At 38.5% G+C, this 20,656-nt stretch overlaps 1 protein-coding gene across 2 annotated transcripts in view; it reads right to left on the reverse strand.

Moving 5' to 3' along the window:
- Nucleotides 1-20,656, reverse strand: part of CYFIP1 (cytoplasmic FMR1 interacting protein 1) — an 83,088-nt gene that overhangs the window by 42,359 nt on the left and 20,073 nt on the right. The window contains exons 4-21 of one of the 2 annotated variants that reach the window (XM_061998206.1): nucleotides 19,998-20,075; nucleotides 18,818-18,919; nucleotides 17,414-17,595; nucleotides 15,576-15,672; nucleotides 15,299-15,427; nucleotides 13,931-14,035; nucleotides 13,669-13,760; nucleotides 12,462-12,579; nucleotides 11,723-11,845; nucleotides 9,145-9,270; nucleotides 8,713-8,879; nucleotides 7,203-7,350; nucleotides 5,154-5,307; nucleotides 3,784-3,940; nucleotides 3,134-3,230; nucleotides 2,330-2,406; nucleotides 2,108-2,216; nucleotides 1,437-1,556 (exon numbers count right to left, since the gene is read on the reverse strand). In XM_061998206.1, the coding sequence (XP_061854190.1) occupies nucleotides 1,437-1,556; nucleotides 2,108-2,216; nucleotides 2,330-2,406; nucleotides 3,134-3,230; nucleotides 3,784-3,940; nucleotides 5,154-5,307; nucleotides 7,203-7,350; nucleotides 8,713-8,879; nucleotides 9,145-9,270; nucleotides 11,723-11,845; nucleotides 12,462-12,579; nucleotides 13,669-13,760; nucleotides 13,931-14,035; nucleotides 15,299-15,427; nucleotides 15,576-15,672; nucleotides 17,414-17,595; nucleotides 18,818-18,919; nucleotides 19,998-20,075 (2,181 nt within the window). Of the gene's footprint in view, nucleotides 1-1,436; nucleotides 1,557-2,107; nucleotides 2,217-2,329; nucleotides 2,407-3,133; nucleotides 3,231-3,783; nucleotides 3,941-5,153; nucleotides 5,308-5,619; nucleotides 5,768-7,202; nucleotides 7,351-8,712; nucleotides 8,880-9,144; nucleotides 9,271-11,722; nucleotides 11,846-12,461; nucleotides 12,580-13,668; nucleotides 13,761-13,930; nucleotides 14,036-15,298; nucleotides 15,428-15,575; nucleotides 15,673-17,413; nucleotides 17,596-18,817; nucleotides 18,920-19,997; nucleotides 20,076-20,656 lie in introns of both variants that reach the window. The other variant, XM_061998199.1, reaches the window with a different exon arrangement.

Here is a 20,656-nt window from a genome sequence, read left to right on the forward strand (position 1 = left end):
GTCCACCTGTCCTGAGGAGGGACAAATGGCAGAAGCTATGAGGAATAGACTGACTGAAACCCCCACTCCCTGTCCCCCTGAACCGTTCGCAGGGGATGAGGTAAAAACACGAGGAACAGGGCTCTGAGCCCAGGAAGAGGGGAGATGTGGCAAGAAGGTGTTCTTAAAGGGCTGGTCAGACTCTTCATTGTTGTGTGTTGTTTTATTTTGGTTCTGTTTGGGGTTTTAAGGTTATGTTTTAGTTGATGTTGCATTAAATTATTTTCTGTTTTCTTCCCCAAGCCGAGTAGCCTGGTCTGCTTTGTCCTGAACCTTAAGCGGCAATTAAGCTCTCCCTGCCCTTTGGCAATTCTCAGTCTCTTCCATACGTGAGGCTAATCATGGTCTTTTGTTCCCTGATGGGCCTAAACCACAACATCCCTCCATAAAAAAGTATATTTTTGTCATGATATAAAAACCAACCTGACTAGGCAAATAAAATCATTTTGATTCTACTAGGCACAAGGCTGTTTTGTTACGGTCAGCAATTTATCTATCAGCATGGACAGAACTGGGCTTTTACAAAACTGTAAAACACAAGAATGCTCATTTTTCTTATTTCCTCATGGCTCAAGTATATGGCTTCTCTACAGGTGATGTTTACACCCTACTCCCAAGACCCTCAGTTGCAGCAGGTTCATGTTTTTTTCTGGGCAAGGAGAGAGCAAGACTCTCAGTCTCAACAGGACTGAGACTTGTACAGTCCCAAGTACAGTGGTGTAGGCCAGAGTACTGTGTCAGGTCAGGCCAAAGCACTGTTTGAACAGAGTTGCAGGTTAAGATGTGGCGAGTTAAAACAATCACAGCACATGAGAATTAACAAAGTCCACAATATTCCACAATGGCAAAAGATGATTTGCCAGTATAATTTATGATGTAGCTGGAGGTGACTAAAAGAACGCCTTTTGCAACACTAAGTTGTTTCTCTGGGAAGAGGTTTTGTCAATCCAGACTTAGTTAAGCAAACTTCAGTCATAGCACTGTATGACTTCACAGTTACAGAAAAATTAAGTTATCAGAGAAAAATGTTATGGTTTGGGTTTTTTTTTTTTGAAGACTGCTCAAATTCTTCCCACTTGATACATCTTTAACTAAGGTTTAGGGCAAAATAAGTTTGACCAATTACTCATTCAGCTTGCTCTTCTTTCAGGAGTGACTGTACACTTATTTGCTGAGAGAATACTTAGAGGACTTGTAGCAAAGCCAGAGAAAACTTTTTTTTTCTTCTGCCAGTATAAAAACTAAAAAGAAAAAAGGAAGCTAAATGCCCTCATTCTCAATGAAAGTAAAATAATAAAAATGAAAAGAAGAGAAAATAAATTAAACCAAAACAGAACTAGCAGGTAGAACCCAAGTGCAGCATTAGCTCTGTGGCAAAACCTCAACACAACACTCACCACAATGGAAGTCAAATCCTCACTTTCGAATCGACCAATTGCCAGTTCCATTGACCTGTACATGGCTGCTGAAATTCGTTGAGTGATCAGTCGGTTCAGGTCTATTGACCTACCAAGAAGCTAAAGAAAAAAACACCATGAAGTTCTGAACTGAAAGTCTAATTACAAGACAAGCTGTCCAAGAACTATGAGACTACACAGATTCACAGACTCTCACATAGTGAACTCGCATTCCAAACACGGAAACAAAGCAGATGGACAAAATTCATGAACAAATGAGGCACTATAACTTACAGCACAATTCTCATAAAAAGAAGTAAAATCATATGCTGGATTTATATTTAAGTATTTATATCAGCATTTTATGGTCCCATGACATTGTGCTGACAGCATATTGAAAACTGGTGAAAGACATTACTAGGAAGACAACTCTACCACCTATGACGTTCCTACTTGGCTTGTTCTTGCTTAACTGTGACAGACATTTGTATTAAACCTGGACCTTTCAAGGTTTTTTCCTTAATTTACTTCTTGTGACAAAAAAAGCTTATCTCCAATGTCAGCTATGACACTTACATGACACAATGTAAAGCACAGAAATAGTTACATAAATCAACACTACCGGGAAACGGCCAAGCAACTCAAGTACAATAGAGTATGAGTTAACTCACTTGGACATGCCTTTGCTTCAGCAGCGTCTCGTAGCGGTTGGACTGTAGCAACTGAATGGTTGATCCCTGATTCTTGCATTCTGAACGTAATCGTTTATCCAGAAGCAGGCTATTAAGAAAGGAAGAAAACACTTTGTTAAGCTGTAGTTTAGTGTTTTAAGTTAGATTGCAAAGCATAGCAGACATGCATGAATAAAAATTCTCATTACTGGAATAGCTTACCTGCCAGCCATTCCCTTGTAGTATGCAAATATTTGGTCTGCCAGCTTGTACACAAATTGGTCAAAACACAGGTTTACCTTGAGGAGGAAAAAAAAGAATTTTGTATTTAGAGATAGTTAAAATCTCTAGAGAGAGTACTTATCCAAGACCTCCCACTGTGTATGAAATGTAACTAACAAAATTAACGCATCTAAATTTCGCAACTCGAGAGAACATAACATTCAGTTTTCGGCATTTATGTGAGTTATTTTTAATGGGTCAACAGGTTTCCTCACCACATGTCACCCTACCAGTTACCCATCATCTGGTCTCTCTTCACAGTTTATTATCATAGAATCATAGAATGGTAGGGTTGGAAGGGACCTTAAGAGATCACCTATTCCAACCCCCTGCAAAAGCAGGTCAACCTGGATCAAGTCACACAGGAACGTGTCTAGGCAAGTCTTGAAGACCTCCAGAGAAGGAGACTCCACACCCTCCCTGGGCAGCCTGTGCCAGGGCTCCCTCACCTGAAGAGTAAAATAGTTTTGTCTTATGTTTAAATGGAACTTCTTGTGTTCCAGCTTCATCTTATTACCCCTTGTCCTGTTGCTAGATACAATAGAAAAAAAGGGATGCCCCAACCTCCTGACACCCACCATTTAGATATTTGTAAATAGTAATGAGATCGCTCCCCAGTCTCCTCTTCTCTAGACTAAACACCCCCAGTTATCTTCAACGGTTCTTTATCTCTTAGAAAAAGCCTTGGGCTTTAGCATCACTTTCACATACAGAGTTTTTCTCCAGCAGGTAAGGTTACTTTACCTCTGCCTCAATCTCATCATAGAGGAACTGCTTCTTAAATTTAGTAAGTGCATAATGAGCACTGTCATTATAAAGGTCCAAAGAATACAGAACGTACCTGAAAAGGAATAAATGAAGTGTTACACATCTATAGAAATTATCATTCTTTAGGATGGTGCAGTCATGATGTTGTAAGCCAGTGCATATTCTAATTGATATGTAGTTTATTTAAACAGGATCATTTTTTTGTTTGAGTTTACACAGAAAGTATCACAATTTCTCTGTTAAGAAAGTCTTTTGTTCTTTCCAGAAATTGTATACATACGTTTTCAGTCTGAAATTTGTTTTCTAGATGTAGCTTTCCATCAACATGGAACTCTGTTTTTACCACTGACATCTTTGAGGATTAAGTAAGGAGAACTCACTCAAAGAACAACATATTTGGCTGGTGCAATGATACTTATATGAAAGATTTTGTATTTAAATTATTCACCTTAAAAAGAAAACTTTGAGAAGGTGGAAACTGGCAAATATAAGAGGAAAATTTTATAAAGGTTTAGAATGCCTTCTCAGCGACTGTTTGTTAAAAACAATTAAAGCAGTAACATTATAATAAGGAATGGCAATGAGTAATAATAAATGCTTAGTGGAAGAGCACAAGTAAGTCTTACTCCATCATTGATGCCTCTTTGGTCTCCAAAATATGGTCTGTCAGAATCCAAGGCATAGACATTTCAATGGGAAACTGGATTCTTCTGCCCATAGTCAGCTCTAAGAAGAACTCCCTGAACCACAGCTGGGACAGATCACAGCACTGCTGCAGTGTTTCTTTCAGAATAAATACAGAAAAAAATTACACTTCTCATAGAAATACAGCAGAACAATACAATTGTGATTCTGATGATGCAACGCGAAACAAACAAACAAAAAAAAGCAGGGGTGAGTCACCAGAGCTATATATAGGCCAGATGAATAAACCAAATTCAAAACATCAAGCCCATGACTTTTTCAAAGAGTTTTGAACTCCATGTTGGCCCCCAAAGCAGTGCCACAGAAAAAACACATGGGGTGGACCAGACTACCAGTTAAACAGCAAAACTAAGTGCACCAGTAAAGGGTGATTTCTAGCTTGATTTCTCAGCTAGGGGCTGAGAAAGTCAAATGCTGAACTTGGGAAGCAGCAGAAAAAGGAGACAAAATTGTACTGGATTCACCAGTACCAATCTCTCCCTCTGGAGGACTGAATCGCTCCACACATTCCTGTTGAAAAAATGGGCAGGAAATGACAGACAGACATGTGAAGGAGGGATTAAAACAAAAAGGCTGCTGTCAAGGGCATGGAGGTGTGTTTCTCACCTCTCCAGAAAACATTCAGCACAAACCTTCTTTTGCAGAAGGCTTGAGAACCAAAATGGGAGTGAACTTTTTACATTAAGACCTTCTGGAGACCTTTTGAAGAGCCATTCCCCAGTAGAGGTATGACTGACATTAACAGGCTCCTCCTTCTTTGAGGGTACAGGAGTCCAGTAGCAAAACAAAAATGAAAGACAACACGGCATGGCGATGACAAAGACTAGATACATCCAATGTCAGTAGGTGAATTCTTTAGGACAGCATGTTTCCGATTACAATTAACCGAATAGTAAGAGTAGTGAAATGACATCGAATTTACCACAACAGAGAACTTGTTTTCTCTGTACTTAAAATGAAAACAGAAAAATCCCACAGAAACGGCATCCTTTTTAAAATTTCAATGCATCTAGGCTTATCTGTCCCTTGTTTATATAGGTAAGTACACGAAAAAAAAATAGATAAAAGGAAGTAACAATATGAAATTTGATGCATTATAAACAAAAGGTGTAACGAGTCAAAATAAAAATCCCACCACAACACCGAATATCCCATCTCAGAAAAAGTTTGGACAGACCCAGGCTTTTAATAAATAAAGGTAAGTTGACTTAGGCAATCGGAAACATTTTCCAGGTCGTGTTAGAGGTGTTAGGACATGCTAAGCTGGACACTGATCATCTACATATCTTACCACTGAAATTTATCAAATGAGTGTAGAAGAAAGACTCGCGATGGAATTTTTCTATGTCCAATATGGTGGGCCCCTCAAGGCTACTTCTCAAGGTTTTCTTGGAACCACTTTTGTCAGCAATGAGGGACTCTAACATAGTTCTCACCATGTAAAGCTGTATCATTAAAGGAAACAATTGTGGTGGAAAGGAGGGGGAAAAAAGGAAAATACACACGGTACATTAGTTGAGCAACACTGAGAATTACCATCAGTAAGCGACTGCTCCACTTCAAATTGAAAACTGGCCCTGTGTGGGTCAAAGCCTCGCAGGCAAGAGAGGAACAGGCGCAACGCTAACCTACGCACCAGCACAAACGCCTACCCATGCCGAGGGGACCTCCACTGACACTCAGCAGCAGACCACGTGCAGTGGAACAGTTCACGTCGCCACAAAAAAAAAGAGTAAAAGTAATAAGTAATGTCTTACCACCAAAGTTTAAAAGAGGCGGATAGATGTAGGACTGCCTCAGAAACTTGTGTGTCACATGCAATAGCTTTTCCAGTCCCAGAGACTTGAGCTGCTTCAACAGCTCGGCAGAGTTTAAGGACTCTGTCATAGTGCGAATCATGTAGAGCTAAAAACCAACAGACAGGGGCAGGCAGGGGAGAAAGAATCCGTTAATCAAAAACACACGGGTAAATAAGGAAGGGGAAACAGAAGCAGAGAAAACGTGTTAGTTTGTTAAAGATGAAAGGCGGCACGGTAAGCATGCAGAGGAGGACACACAGAAAGGTTTCTTCCTTCAGAATAGGCACTGCAATCCGGTGCTCCCTCCAGCGAAGGGAAAAGCTCCCATTCATTTCAGAGGATGCTCAGAGAGCTATTAGCCTCTTAAATGATTTTGCAAAGATTTCCACATATTACCAACTCATACACAGCCATTTTTAGAACTGTGTGAAACCGAGGAAAACAACCTATCTAAAAATCGACATGTTTGACCTCCCTTCCTCCTGTCAGCTGAGACAGACAAGTGTGCCAGCCCGAGAGCAGAAAAGGCAGAAGGAACCACATACTCTAAAACAGCCTGTCACAGCCAGTGAAACAAAGCCCTTAAACACATCAAGCACAGGAGAAGCACACTGCTGGTGATATTTAGGACATTCTTCCCACCCTTTCCTGCCCCCCTCCCAAAATCAGCAATCTAAACATTTTCTCTTTCAGTTCCCACAATGGAATCTTCATTAAACTCATCTTACCACAATTTAAGCAACTTTCGATTATTATCCGTACATGCTCTCTTCCCCACAGATTTCAGGATTAAAAGATTGTCTTTACAAACCACAGCTGCCTTAATTATTTCACCCAAAGTGTTCAGTATCTCATTTTCTCAGATGAGCTATGAATATCAGACCATACACTCTCCAAAAAATTCCACAATGAGAATAAAAGCCATCATTATATGGAGCTAACAAGAATGAGCATCTAGGTATGGGATTTCAATGACTACCACAGAAGATACATGAGAAATGTTCCTTGTCTTAGTGGCAGCTGCAGATCAAATAGATCTTAGGGAGGAGTTTTATCATTCCTTACTGAACAGTAAGAGGAATATTGTCAGAGGTCAAATACTCTCCCATATTTTACAGAATATCATTTATATTTTGAAGCTATACAAACATCTATTGAACATCAGGATTTAACAAAAATAAACCCAACCACCAGCCACATCAGAGATGGGAATCAATCAAGAAAGAATTCAAATAGTTCAAAACAGTATTTTAAAAAAACATTAGGAGCTCAATGAGAAAATATTTTTTCCAGGAAGGCAAATTAAAGAGACTGAACACTTGGAAAAATTATGCACTAGAGTAGAAAGTGACAGCAATCCAGACAGAGGATTTTGGTTAAGTATTTATCATTTCATAAATACAAATCTATCAGTGTAGATTTTTAATTAATGTCCCTGCCCCCCCACCAAAAAATCCCAAACCTGCATTTTTTAAATTGTTCAGGCCACATTTCATGCAGTAATTGCTGACAGATATTACAACCACCAGACAGGAAAATACCTGAGTGCTGGAGGGTCCCACTGCACGCCTTGGGACTTTGATGTCAAAACCACTTTTGGGATCCTTCTCTCCTCTTAGAGCTGGGTCATTGAATGGCTCATGACCCGCTTCCCAGTCACAGACTGTCTTCCTGATGGCCTGCAAAACACTGAACACAATTTACACTACTTCACACGAGTACATATCCAAGTCACGAGAACGTTTTACTTCTTTTAAATACTCTTCCTCAAGCATGGAAACTTTGCAACAGCATTCAGGAGCTCAGGGTAACCTCAGAGCAACCACAAATAATTTTGTCAACAACTTCAAGAATGCCACATCCACAAAACAATCACTCCACGCTGATAGTCCAGAGCCCTTCTCTGTCAGAAGCAAGATGACCTCAGAAACTGGTTCACCAGAGACAAAAGTCATTTGTCAAGAATTCACCTCCAGGACCTTCAGCCAGCACATCAAGTCATTTTGTTCTAAACCACAAAAAGCAGATTATTCAGTCATATCAAAGCAGATTATTAACCAGATTATCTCTTTAGAGACACAACTCTGGCTTGCAATGAAGTGGCAGAATTCCTGTTTCCAGTGCAAGTCTGGAATTCAGATGGAATTTCTACTAACAGCTTCATCCTTCTAACTCTAAATCACAGAATTGTAGTGCTGAACTGGACTTCAGATACTTGGCAGAAACAGAGCCAGTCATATCCTGTGCTGAATGATTAAGCTAATGTCTCCCCTCAAACTTCAGGGAGTATGAAGGTAATGCTTCCCTACCCCATGATAGCGTCTAGGACAACTTGATAATTTGGAGTAATTTATTTTTAGCTTATGATGGCATTTTTGTGGCATTTTAGCAATAGCCTCATTATCCAAAGACTTCCACCGCTGAGAGCTTTGCAATGAAATGTAGGAGCAAACAAACGTTAAACAAGTCAAGCTTAAAAGAAAACAATTAGGGATAAAAAAAATGACGGTCAGGAAATGCCAGAAATTAATGTGGGCAGATAGAGCACTTCTAAGAAAAACATAAAGCAAATGAAACAGAAATAGCACAAGCTGAGAAAAAAGGAAGGATGTTAACAAGGCAGAGATAAGACTATGGGGTGGAATGTAAAAAACATGAGACTCAAGGAGAGGGAACATTGGAATCACAAGGAAGATGGACAGTAACACCTTTCTTCAAAATAAAAATACTAGGTCTTGCTTTCAGTATTACAGTACTTACCTTGCCTTAAAATAAAAACACTATGGGGAATACCAGACTTCCTGGGGTAGTCCTAAGTGGCTCAAGACAGTCTGGATTCTTACCATAGCCATGTTGGCAGCCATTAATTATTTTACTTCAAACTTTTTCAACTTCCAATACATATTCAACCAGGTTAACTTTGAAAGCCAAACACACTAGTAGGGAAGTACAGACTTAAAGAGGGAAAATGTAACAGCTCTGTAATTCTGTGACAAATGTAGACAGATTTAACTGAAAGAATATAAGAGAAGATGAAGATGAGAATGGTACCTCTGAATGACGTTTTTCTTCTTTTTAATGGCTTGTCTTAATGGCTCTCTAAGGGTGACTTGGGCAAAGTCCTGAAGAGCTGCATAGATGGTGTGGCGAATGGCGTGATTGAAAACACTTTCCATCCTTCCCATCAACACCTGAAGACCTTTGATCATGGCAATCACCTGCAAAAAAAACTTTCCTTGTTTTGTTTGCATAATTGTTGAAAAAGCTCTTTTGGAAATGCAGAAAGTGAGAAAAGGGGAATTAAGAGGTTCCAAAACATAACAGGTAGTTTTTTTGTGCTCCTCCTACATATCGAATAGCTCTTTCAGAACCAACACAGAGCATGCTGTCTTTTTGCACTGCATGGGAAAATGCTTATAGAGTGTTTCTCTTTGTATAGATTTAATCTTTGGAAAAATCTATGTAAAAAAAGATTTATCTTACCTCAACCAAAGCAAATTTCTCCTCACTGGTATAATTGTATCTTGTTGCTCTTTCATACTCTTCTGCATTGTCAGGACAATCTTTATTGGAATATTTGTCAGTTGGGTGTACCAGCTTCCAAGAATACTGCAGTTCACACAGCAGAATGAAGAGAAAAGAGAAGGGGAAGAAAGACAAAAAGGCCTGAGAAACACAAAACGTAGGTGGGCACAAATAATATCCTTTAAGAAATACTCCTGTGTTTTCAGGAATACTTGAAAAAATGATATTGGGTACTATTCTCAAAACCTGGATAAGCTCTGAAACTACTGTCTAGTGGAAATGCCAAACAATAACGTGCCTAACACGTTTTCTTGAAAGCCATCAGTCCTGTATTAGCTCAAAAGATTGCAATTCTCATTCAGCAGATAATGTGCTTCAGGGTAGTTTTTCACTGAGCAAACGCTAGGAAAATGTTTCTTCCCCACTTCAAGCACAAGGAACACAGAGGGACCTCAGAGCACAACAAAAAAAATCCACCACACTCATAGACCTCACACAATCCATCACAATCTCTCACATCAAAAGATGAACTTTCAACTTGGCCAAATATTCACATGTAGAATTGAAAAGACAATTGGGAAACTACACAGCTTTGGGTTGGGCTGGTATTTTTTTTTAACGTTTACTAGGCTTAAAGGTATGGAAATGGCTGTATTGTCTGTGACAATATCATCTGCACAGCATGGATTTCTCAATAAAAATTGCCTTTTCAGCCACTAAAAACACAGTTCAAAGTGTTCAGCAGTATTAGGCTGTTCCACCAGGGTACAGTCTAGTGAAAAAGTCTAGTCACACTAAAATACCATTTTCTCACAGTTTGAGTTCAGAAAATAGTAAAGTCTGGTTGATATTATTGTTGCACAAGTGTTAGATCACAGAGCAATATAAGTTTGTCTACTATAATGGATTCATAGTTGCACCACCTTACCTATGTGAAAGAGTAGCATCACACCTGGCAACCTAAGTGCTACAATGAGGACACTGGGGAAACTATTAAACAAATATTAAGTATTCTGGGGGCATTAAGCTGACAGGGTTAAGTTGGACATCAGAAGTACGCTAAAACCTTTTATGTTAACATAATGCATTTGATAAGGTTCATGGATACTGAATGTAGAAGACAGGTAAACAAGTAGGATACTCTTAGCATAAATTCTCAGTAGAAAGACAGGGAGAAGGTGAATGGGAACTTAGATAAGAAGTTCCAGAAACCAGAAAGACAAAGAAAAGCTATGATAATGGGAAAAAAAACCCCCTGCTGTGGTCCTCAGAGAAAGTTTGTTCTGGAACTGGGAGGATAAAAACAGAGCTAAGAATGAGAGACTTCTATAATTCTTTGATAATAAAACAGATTGTCACTGTGAAGAGGGAAGCCAAATGCAGCATTTAGCAATGACAGCAATAAAAGGAGCAAGTCTGGGAGTTGCATGGGCCAGAAATAGATTACAGCAGCCTCTCTTAAGAAGAAAAGGAGAACGAGATTTTCACCATAAAATACAGTTGATTTAAATAAGAATAGGGTATTACAGTAAAAAGCATGACTCATCTACTGGCTTTTAAAAGAGGCTGTTAAAAACACAGAAGAGATAGAAAACTGGGTCTCTACCTATGCCCATTGGATTCACACAGTGCAAACGGCTTGACGCTTCCTCAGGCGTCAGAGGCAGGGGAGGAACAATTCTGGCTTCTCTTATACAATACAACACAACACAACACAACATATGTTTCAACCATTCCTAGAACATGCTTTGGTGCAGGTAAGATATGCAGCTTTTATACAAGCATCTGCAACGTGAAAAAGGACTCCTGCATCCTCCTCTTCAAATTCTGCCTTAAGCAGTTTCTTATTGGAAATAACAGGTGCTTTTCTACCTGGCATCTGTTTTTAAAATAAATTGTAAAAATACAGAGAAACAACTATGAAGGTTCTTTAATTCCATTCCCTCATTTCCTCTTAAATTTTCATTTCCCCACATTTACTTTCCTTTCGACTAAAAGCCTAATCTAAAGCCAATGGTAGCCTTTCCATCCATTTTTATGTCTTTGGTTAAGAACTACATGGCACAATTTACTAAGCAACGTCTAAACACGGCCAGTAGACGCTGTTCTGTCACCTCCTATGTGACTGCATGTTGGTGTGCACATTTCTAACAGGAAATATTTTTAAACAACCTTCAGAGGAAAATAATTAAGTCTTAGTCTACAAAATGTACGTATCATGAGCAACATAAAAACATTTGGTCAAGGCTCACAGATGATCAGCCATCCACTAACTATAACAAGTTGAATGTACTGTATGAGATTGTACAAACTATTGGATCTTAAAAGCAGCAACAAAAACTGCTAGCTTGTGAGAACTTCATGTGCTTTCCTTTGAGACCATATTTTGGAGCAGGAAGAGAAAAGAAGTGAACGATGAAAGGAATTAAGGGAACAAAACTCAACGTGTGTTTTTCCTTCTGTTAAAGCAAAGCCTGTCCAACCTCAACAAGCCACCTTTTTTTTTTCATCTAGTTTTATTTCCCAGATAACATACCACTTCCATAACATGAGCACTCCACTGGGAGAGAAGCTGCAGGCCTTGGAGAGAGAGATCAAAGAGCTTTCGATACTCAGCATCTGTTTTTTGAGCTTCCTGTCGACCAGATCCAGTCACCACCTAGAGCATTTTTTAACAACAAAAAACCCAGAAAGCCCATATCAGCACATGCTGTATCGAGCATTCATAGCCAAATTTCTATGTAGATTTCTTTTAAGTATTAAATTTCTTTTAAGCATTAAAACAGCATCATGTACCAACACCTCCACTAATATCAGCTTTTTCTTCTAGAGACTTACATAGTTAAACTTTACTTTGGTTAAGAGATGGGAACCACTGGTATCTCTGATCACCAAAATATTGTTACAGATGAAGACAACAATTATATATATGTCACATGTTCTATATCTGTATATGTGTTTTATATATGTATACGTGTGCCTTTTTTTTTAACTAATCTCTTAACTTTCAGTTTTATTTAAACATTTAAGAGCACAGGTACATATCGAGAGAGAGGCAGAAGAGTACTGCAGTCTGTATGATGTGTCACGATTATTTTAAATTTAAGTAGCACAAATATCATGCTGAGAATGGGTACTAGCCCTGCAGCCAGCTTTTCTTAATTCAGATGATCAAGGTTTGTCATTTCCCTAGCCTGATGTTTACGTGCTCTTCAGATACTTAACAATTGTTAATCGGTGATACAAAATTTGCACAGAGCCGTAATCCCACACACCTCACTGTTGCTGTAACGAGCCAGTTCTGATATGAAACGCATATGGTCCTCTCTGATTTGGATCATCTGCTCACATATATTGTACTGGGGACTGCTGCTAGAAGATGTGCATGTCCACCTGTTTCAGAAGACAAAAACCCTCATCTAAATCAGTTTAGGCAAAAAATGTTACATCTGATACTGCAAAGAAAGAAAGATCCACAACGCATAATTCTGTTTCGTCAGGGGTTTTTTGACTCTTACTTCTCCTTTTAAAGCCTTTCTTCTCTTCTAACCTCTGCCTCTGTTCCTGCACAATGGAAAGGCAGGGTAGAAGTATAGGTATAGATTGTAAGGTACATCTAGCTACCTTAAGATTATTTTTTGCTATCCTTATTTAACTATGAAGAACATACAGTATATGCTCCCAATTATTAAAAAAAAGGCATTATTAAATATTAACATGTTATCAAGAGGCACACAAAAGACATGCTAGAATGTCATGTTAAGCAGCCTCATATTTTTAGTAGCTCAGTAGGCCCATTGCTGTTGATTTTCTCTTAGCAATTACATGCAGGTTATGTGGGGTTTTTTCTGTAGGAATTACACTGCAAAGCATTACATTCTAAATTCATGTAACTGTACAGAGGAGAGAACTTGGAGGAGCACAGAAACGTTCACTAAAACAAAGCAATAACCATAAACCACAGAACCATTAATGTAACAACTGGCTGCCCACTCCAGCCATTTTGCTGTGCTGCACACCTAGCCAAAAAAAAGGGGAGACAAGCTAATTTGCTGCTCCATATACAATATACACATGCCTATTTACCCATGCACTGCTACTGCTCACCTTGCTTAGTAAAATCCTTCATTTCTTTTAAAGAAAGTTTCACATTTAAAGGAAAAAATAAAGATTACATTAGTGTAAGATAAAGTTAACTTCCTCCAACCCAGGTGATAAGAAATGTCACAGATAAAAGAATGAGCTCAGCAACCGAAAAGGTCTTCAAGCAATCTGTTTCTTTAGTTTTATCTACATGATAATTACATTCTGTGAACTACATTAATAGTGAAATATTCACAGCAGGAAGGAGAACAAGGTGAAAATCCTGTTAAAGCAACTGCCACTGATCCACAGACTAAGAGGTTATTAGGAAAATACACTCCAATGGTCTGACTTTCCCCAGCCCAGATGCTCTCCTCTTTGGTTTCTTCTCTCTCTTACCTGGATTTATTTTCCTCATAATGTGCACTGGTCTTGATATATCTTGCAAGTTCAATCTGCATGTCACCAAACAGTGGGACAACCTGCAACTGCTGTACATAGGGAATAAATAAGATTAATTAATTAAACACAAATCTTAGTGAAAGGAAGCCATTATTTACCCACATTACAGTACAAAGTTATGTTTATTCTACTTAACTATATTCAAAATATAAGGGGAATTATTTTAAAAATCATATACTACTATCACATTTTAACCAACCTTGAAGTACTTGTCTATCTTGGCTAAATTTATCCTTTTCTTTGCATCCAGCTTATAGATGTTACTGACACTTCCATCCATCAGGTACAATCCAAAGCCCATAACCTGAACAAGGAAAAAAATCAAACCTCTCTGTAAAAGGACCTCAGAGGTAAAAACCTACTGCAGTATGATCATTCTTCATATGATTAAAAAATATGTACTATTTTTTAAACTGTCCTGAACCATCCATCGTCCTTTAAACAGAGTATATTCAAATACATATATTTCTGTAGTATTCTTTCATAATATTAGTAGCTTTTACATTCACATTAACCTGATCTGTTATCTTTAAAAGACGCTACTTGTTTGCGTAAAGGTTTAGTACACAAAAAAACCCCCAATCACTGCAAGTAGTGTCTGGCTACATTTAGACATGGTATTTTTCCACTTCCACTACAGAATTTTATTAAGATTCTGTACTGGTCTGTAACAGAAGTCTAGATCTAACACCTCTGAGCAATTGCTTTTAATGGCTTTCAGTACATCTCAATTATACACACAAGAGCTCAGAAGCATCCCCCAAAAATAAAACCTAATCACACTTTGTCCAAGTTATTCATTAGCATCAAGTTATAATTCAGTATTTACAATAGCAGAAGCTGAGCTTTAGCCACTTCATGTGTTCCAAGCATGCATTTAACAAACAAAAGGCCTGAATGGGAAAGACACATTGGGCATTCCTGCAGACAGCTCTAGAGTATGGATTCAGGATACTTCCATTTGGTCCTAATGAACAGAGCTCTTTAGAAGTTAAACATGGAAATGAAATATTTGTTATGAGACAATTTTTCAATTCTTCCTCAATACTTTTTTCTTCCACTGCAAGACATGCAGCTGGTAATGTCAGCCACACTTTATATTGCCCAGTATCCTATTATTACATGCACATGTTCCAGCCAATTAAACTTATCTAGTTACCAATGCTAATTTTAAGTTCCTTGTTTCCTGATATATTTGATACACAGCCTCATCTCCAAAAGCTTTTATACAAACTTGGCACATATCTAAAAATACAACATAGTAGTTTCTGTGAAGTATAATGACAGCAGAAAGAAACACAATTTCATTGAATTGTTTTCCTAGCAAGGCTGTAGTTCAACTGGGTCAACTTTTGCATTTCAATTTATGAGATACGAAAATGGAATAGAAAGGTTCTCAAAACATTTATCATGTAATATAATATAAACACAAAGGGAAGGAAATAACATGAGTTATTTGGTTAATGTAGTTCCTTTAAAAAAAAAATCTCACAATAAATCAAGAATTCAAACATTTGCATACTAATTCAAGCATTATTCTTCAATTTTTTACCCAAAAGAAACCTACTTTCAAAAGCATGTGTTTCTCACTGGGTGTTAGATACATTTTGTTTTCATAGTAGTCCACACACAAATTCACAATATCTGCAAGCAACTCTTCATAGCCAACAATCACCTCCAACTGCTGCTGTAGAGACTAGAAAAAAAAAAGAAAGAGAATAAACATATATTAGTCAACTACTTATACTCCCTGGGGAGCACCAGTTACTACCAAACTGGAAGCATTTTATTTGAATAGTTTTGTAAAGCATTAGGTATTTTACAAAAAGACAATTAAAACTTACTTGTGTTATCTTGTTGTGGTTGGCAAGGAACATGGAGAGGTTCTGGGATTCTTGAATGGATTGAGGATCTGCCATTTTTCGCAGGAACTGAGCAGCTCTTTGAAAATAGAAGAAAAATCAGTATTTCCCTTTGGCAGGACTGTTTGTAAGCAAATCCATCCCTTCTCAACAGAAAGACACCCATCCTCAAATCTTCCAGGGGAACTGTAAGTTGTTAGCACAACTTTAAGTGCAGACACAATGGCATATCATTCACTGTTCATACAGGATTTGTCAGCCACAGTGCATCTCCTACCTCCAAATTCCTGAATCGAGCAGAAAGACAGCCTGGCAAACATGGCCAGTACCTGTTTTTGCTGCAGCTTCATAAAAGTGAGCTATCCAAACACAGGCTATGCACTCAAGAAAGCTATGTCAAGAGTCTGTTTTGCAAAAGATAAAGGGAGTCTGTTTAAGAGACCAGTTGAAAAGAATCACAGAATGGTAGGGGTTGGAAGAGACCTTTAGAGATCATCTAGTCCAACCCCCCTGCCAAAGCAGGTCCCACCTAGATCAGCTCACACAGAAACATATCCAGGCGGTTCTTGAAGACCTCCAGAGAAGGAACCTCCACACCCTCCCTGGGCATCCTGTGCCAGGGCTCCCTCATCTCAACAGGGAAATAGTTTTTCCTTATGTTTAAATGGGATGTTTTGTGTTCCAGCTTCATCCCATTACCCCTTGTCCTGTCACTAGATACAACAGAAAAAAGGGATGTCCCAACCTCCTGACACCCACCATTTAGATACTTATAAAGAATGAAATCCATTATTATAAATAATGAGATCTATTATTATAAATAATGAAAAGAAAGGTCAAACTCATATGAAGAGAGAAATGGGACTTAATTTATCCTAAATGAACTGTTTTACAATACCACTCTCCCACTTCACCTGAGTTAAAAGGCCCAGTTCAACCCAAACCAAAACCCACTGTATATATTCCTCAATTGACAGTAGCAGCAGTGGCTCTGTAGACTCATGCCACACAACAACCCAGAAAAAATCAACCTTCCAGAAAACAGAAGCATGCTTCAAAAGAAAGGCAAAACAAGTAAGTTGAAGAGATTTGTAGGCACAACAGCAACTACAAAATGAAACTACTGGCAGAAGTAAAAAATGAAAGCTCATGTAAGTGGAAGCAGCATAAAAGAAAATTTGCTAGTCATTGTCTGAATGGTTTTCTTTATGAAAGACCACAGATGCTACAGCTGGCATAAAGACTGTCTTCCCCTGCTGCCCTGACTATCACATTCAACAAAAGATACCTGATACCATCTGGCAGCTCAAGCACAAAACTTGGACACTGATATCCCATTCCGCTCCCTGCTACACCTGTGGTCATGACAACCTCAAACAGCAAAGCTGAAATGTCTTAACAGCAAGTGTAACAGCTCCCAGAAACAAATGCCAATGGACTGAAAAAAAGCAGATGCCGAAAACAGAAGTAGCACAAGTAAACAAAAAGCTAGTTTCCTCTCAAACTTAAAAAGAAAAGCTTTGCTGAGCAAGGTATATTCACTCATTATGTGTAGCATAGACCAAGACAGAATATTTGACAGCCTGGCATTAAAAGGCAGAAAAACTTTTTGCTGCTGGAAGAACAGCATAAAGAAACTAGATTTACTCAACTGCCTAACTGCAGCCAATGCATTCCTAGTTTCAAGGTAATCTGTCTCACACATGAAGGGACTACTTTTGAAGAGAAAGTTGTCAGAAAAAACAGAACTGCTGCCACCTCCTGGGAGGCCTCAATCCCGCCAGCAGACATCCAGGGCCTCGTTGGTCCTTGCTGCTTACCGTTTGTAGGCTGAATGGTCATTCTTCACGCTGCACTTCATGTTTTTCAATTCATCCAACACTGCAAACATGTTGATGAATTTGCCCAGTGTGATCAGGTATGCTTCAGACACAAAGTCCTTCCTCCTCTCCGCATGGCACAAGCGCCTCACCTCCCCACAAAATCGTTCAATCGCGTTTCTCTGGTGGGAGGAAAAAAATTAAATAGAGAAGAAACAGAGAGGAAAAGCTATGATGCCTCCAGGAAAAGTCTCATTGAGTAACTGGTGCTGGCACAAAGAGCAGAAACAGAAAAATGTTTCAAGTGTGCAGGGCTAAGAAGGAATCAGCATAGGCTTTTTCAGCTCCATCTCTGTGTACTTGCTGAGTTACAAGAGTCACCAGTGATTTTGGCCACAGAGCTCGGCTGGCACATGAGACAAGGCTTTTCTTTGCAGACTAAAGCCATAGAAGTTTAAAACCTCTTTGAAATGTGTGATTTCATTCTCTTTAGTGACAAAGTATATATGTATTAAAAGGCAAATTATCAGTACATTCATTTAAAACAAACAAAAAACCCACAACACATGGTAAATGGCAGCTCTCAAACTCATCCTGGCACATACTTATTTGAGGATTTATTTCCAAGCACAAATTAGAGCCATTTTAGATGGAGATTGCAAGGACAAAAAAGATAGCAACTTCAAATGTAAAGAGGAATCTCATCTGATTTCAGAGCACTAATCTCCTTCAATGAAAGGAGGCTGTTTGTACTCAGTAAGACCTGCCACTCAGGGAAGAAAACAGGAAATATTACATTTCATTCAGTCTCCTCTTCCTGTGTGCTCCAGGGCTCACAGGCTCTATCTAGCTGCTCCAGCTCCCTCTGAATAATGCCTGGAAACATACTCAGTCTATTGAAGCAAATGGCAAGCTGCCAACATGGGAGGAGGGAAGGAAGACAGACTGCTGTTCTCCAGTGCTTGCATAGCCTGGGTGGCTGGCAGGTCACAACAACTGGGTTAGCTTGCCCCACTTATGGATTTTGATAGCAAAGTTGCACCTGCTGCCCTGTTGTCCAGACTTGTGGATCCCTGGCTCCCCAACAAATAGCTTCTGTACTGAGAAATTCTTATGTATACATGTGAAATGTACTATATTTCTATTTCCTTTCTTCCTAAAGTGCCAGGACTGCTCCAATGTGCTGTGTAGGGACTTTTGATTTTATGCTGAAAGTCTTAATGCAGATTGCCTGAAGCTTTTAAGATAGGCATTAGAAATTCTGCCCTTCTATGAGACAATATAGGGTTTTATTTCCTGAAGTATAATGAATAGGTTCAGTATCTGAGCACACAATACGAAGCATATAAAATAGAAATATAAAAATATAAGCCTACTGACAAATTTTGCTTCCATTCTTTTTACCTGAAAATACATAAAATTCATGAGCTTTGTGACTTCTGGCTCCAGGACTTCCACAGTTTTCTCATAAATTTCTACTCTGTTAGGCTGCTCATTGCACTTGACCTGAGGACAATTAAAGAGATCATTAGACTTGGAATTTTTCCTGCTAAAGATCAGAAATTATTAATCCCTAATGACAACTAAAGAAAATGTATTATCATAATGACAACTTGAGAAAATATATTACCATCCTAAACAGATAAACTGAAGGCATAGGTTTCTGGTTTATGCTAGTCTTCTAAGACTAACTGTACAGGTTTAAAAAAAAAATTAAAATCTCAGATTTGTCTCTCTATTACCTCACGGCAAATAATTTATTTTCAAATGCCTCTGTACAATTAGGACAATATTCTTTCAGTAAGTAGCTATTGATGTGGAAAGACGTGCACTAGAATAGGAACAAACCCAAAAATTAATACAGATTACCTAATTTCCACTCTAAATATTTAAACCACAGGATAAGCCTTCCTTGCATTTCAGTATAAAAATAATTAAATTTCAAACTCCTTATAAAGCAGGCAGGTATCAGCTCATGGTTATAATTTTGTTCAGTTTTCTGATGCATCTAACGTTCTGACCCCACTCCTGCACAACCACATCCAGGCACTTGAGGCTGCCTATGGAATTCTCACCTGTTCACAGTTTTACTTTCATATACAGATCAGTAAAACCCTGTGTAGCTCTGCCATGCTGAAAATTACTACCTAGGAGGTCTAGCAACTTAATTTTTTAACTTGAATTGTAATTATTATATGCTACGCCACCTGTTAAACCTGTTTTGAACTTAAGTATTAAGTTGGTGAGTAATGTCCATTCTCCTGAATGAAATTAATTAAATCTTGACCTCAAACAGATGTGACAATCAAAGCTTTTCCTTTTAGAGCACATTACCTCTCTAAAGCTTTTGAACCAACCAGTGAGATTAACACAAAACCCATGAGGCGTTGCTATAGCTTCCATATAAGGAAAAAAAAAAGAGAGAGCAACAGATCCTCAAGTGCTAAAAGGCCAGCTTGCCTATTTGGCAGTCAAAGTAGACTACATTTTATAGCTTCTTGATAAAGCTATATCCATGCAACTCCACACTAAAACAAGTCACAACTTCGTATGATGCATGAAAAGTTCAATTTCCATCCTTTACCTGGGGAATGGCTCTTGAGCAGCTTCTCCAAGTGTATAACATTACTGCATATTCCTGTCCCTCTTCTAGCATTTCATTCTGTGGGAAAGACACTCAGCATAATTAGGCATTGTAATACAGAAGGGTTAAATCCACTTGTCTTCCACCATTGCAAAACTTTTTCCAAATAAAATTGTTTCTCTTATTAGTATGTTTATGTACAAACATGTTGCAAGCTGAATGATACATCATACTTCATGTATGTAAAATAATATTACCATAATGCACAAGCTCAACTGGCACATCACATGTATTAGAGCTGACCAGTTACTGACATCCATCTTGGCTACAATCCAACAGCTAAACAAAAGAAGTCATTTACTCTCAGTCATCTGTTTTAGCACCCAACTTAATTCTTAGAAAATTCACATCATCATCACAGAATGGTAGGGGTTGGAAGGGACCTTTAGAGATCATCTAGTCCAAGCCCCCTGCAGAAGCAGGTCCCATACCACGTAAGCCAACAACCAATCAGATCACTAATCAACAAACTCTAAACAGGTACACCTACCTAATGACAAAAATTATCATCTCCCCAGATTAGGCTGGTTTTGGTGGTGTTCTTTTTTCACAAAAAATAAAGACACTATGATCTATAAATAAAAATGCTAATCTAGAGA

This window comes from Colius striatus, chromosome 1 (assembly GCF_028858725.1).
Source record: "Colius striatus isolate bColStr4 chromosome 1, bColStr4.1.hap1, whole genome shotgun sequence".
Taxonomy (NCBI): Eukaryota; Metazoa; Chordata; class Aves; order Coliiformes; family Coliidae; genus Colius; species Colius striatus.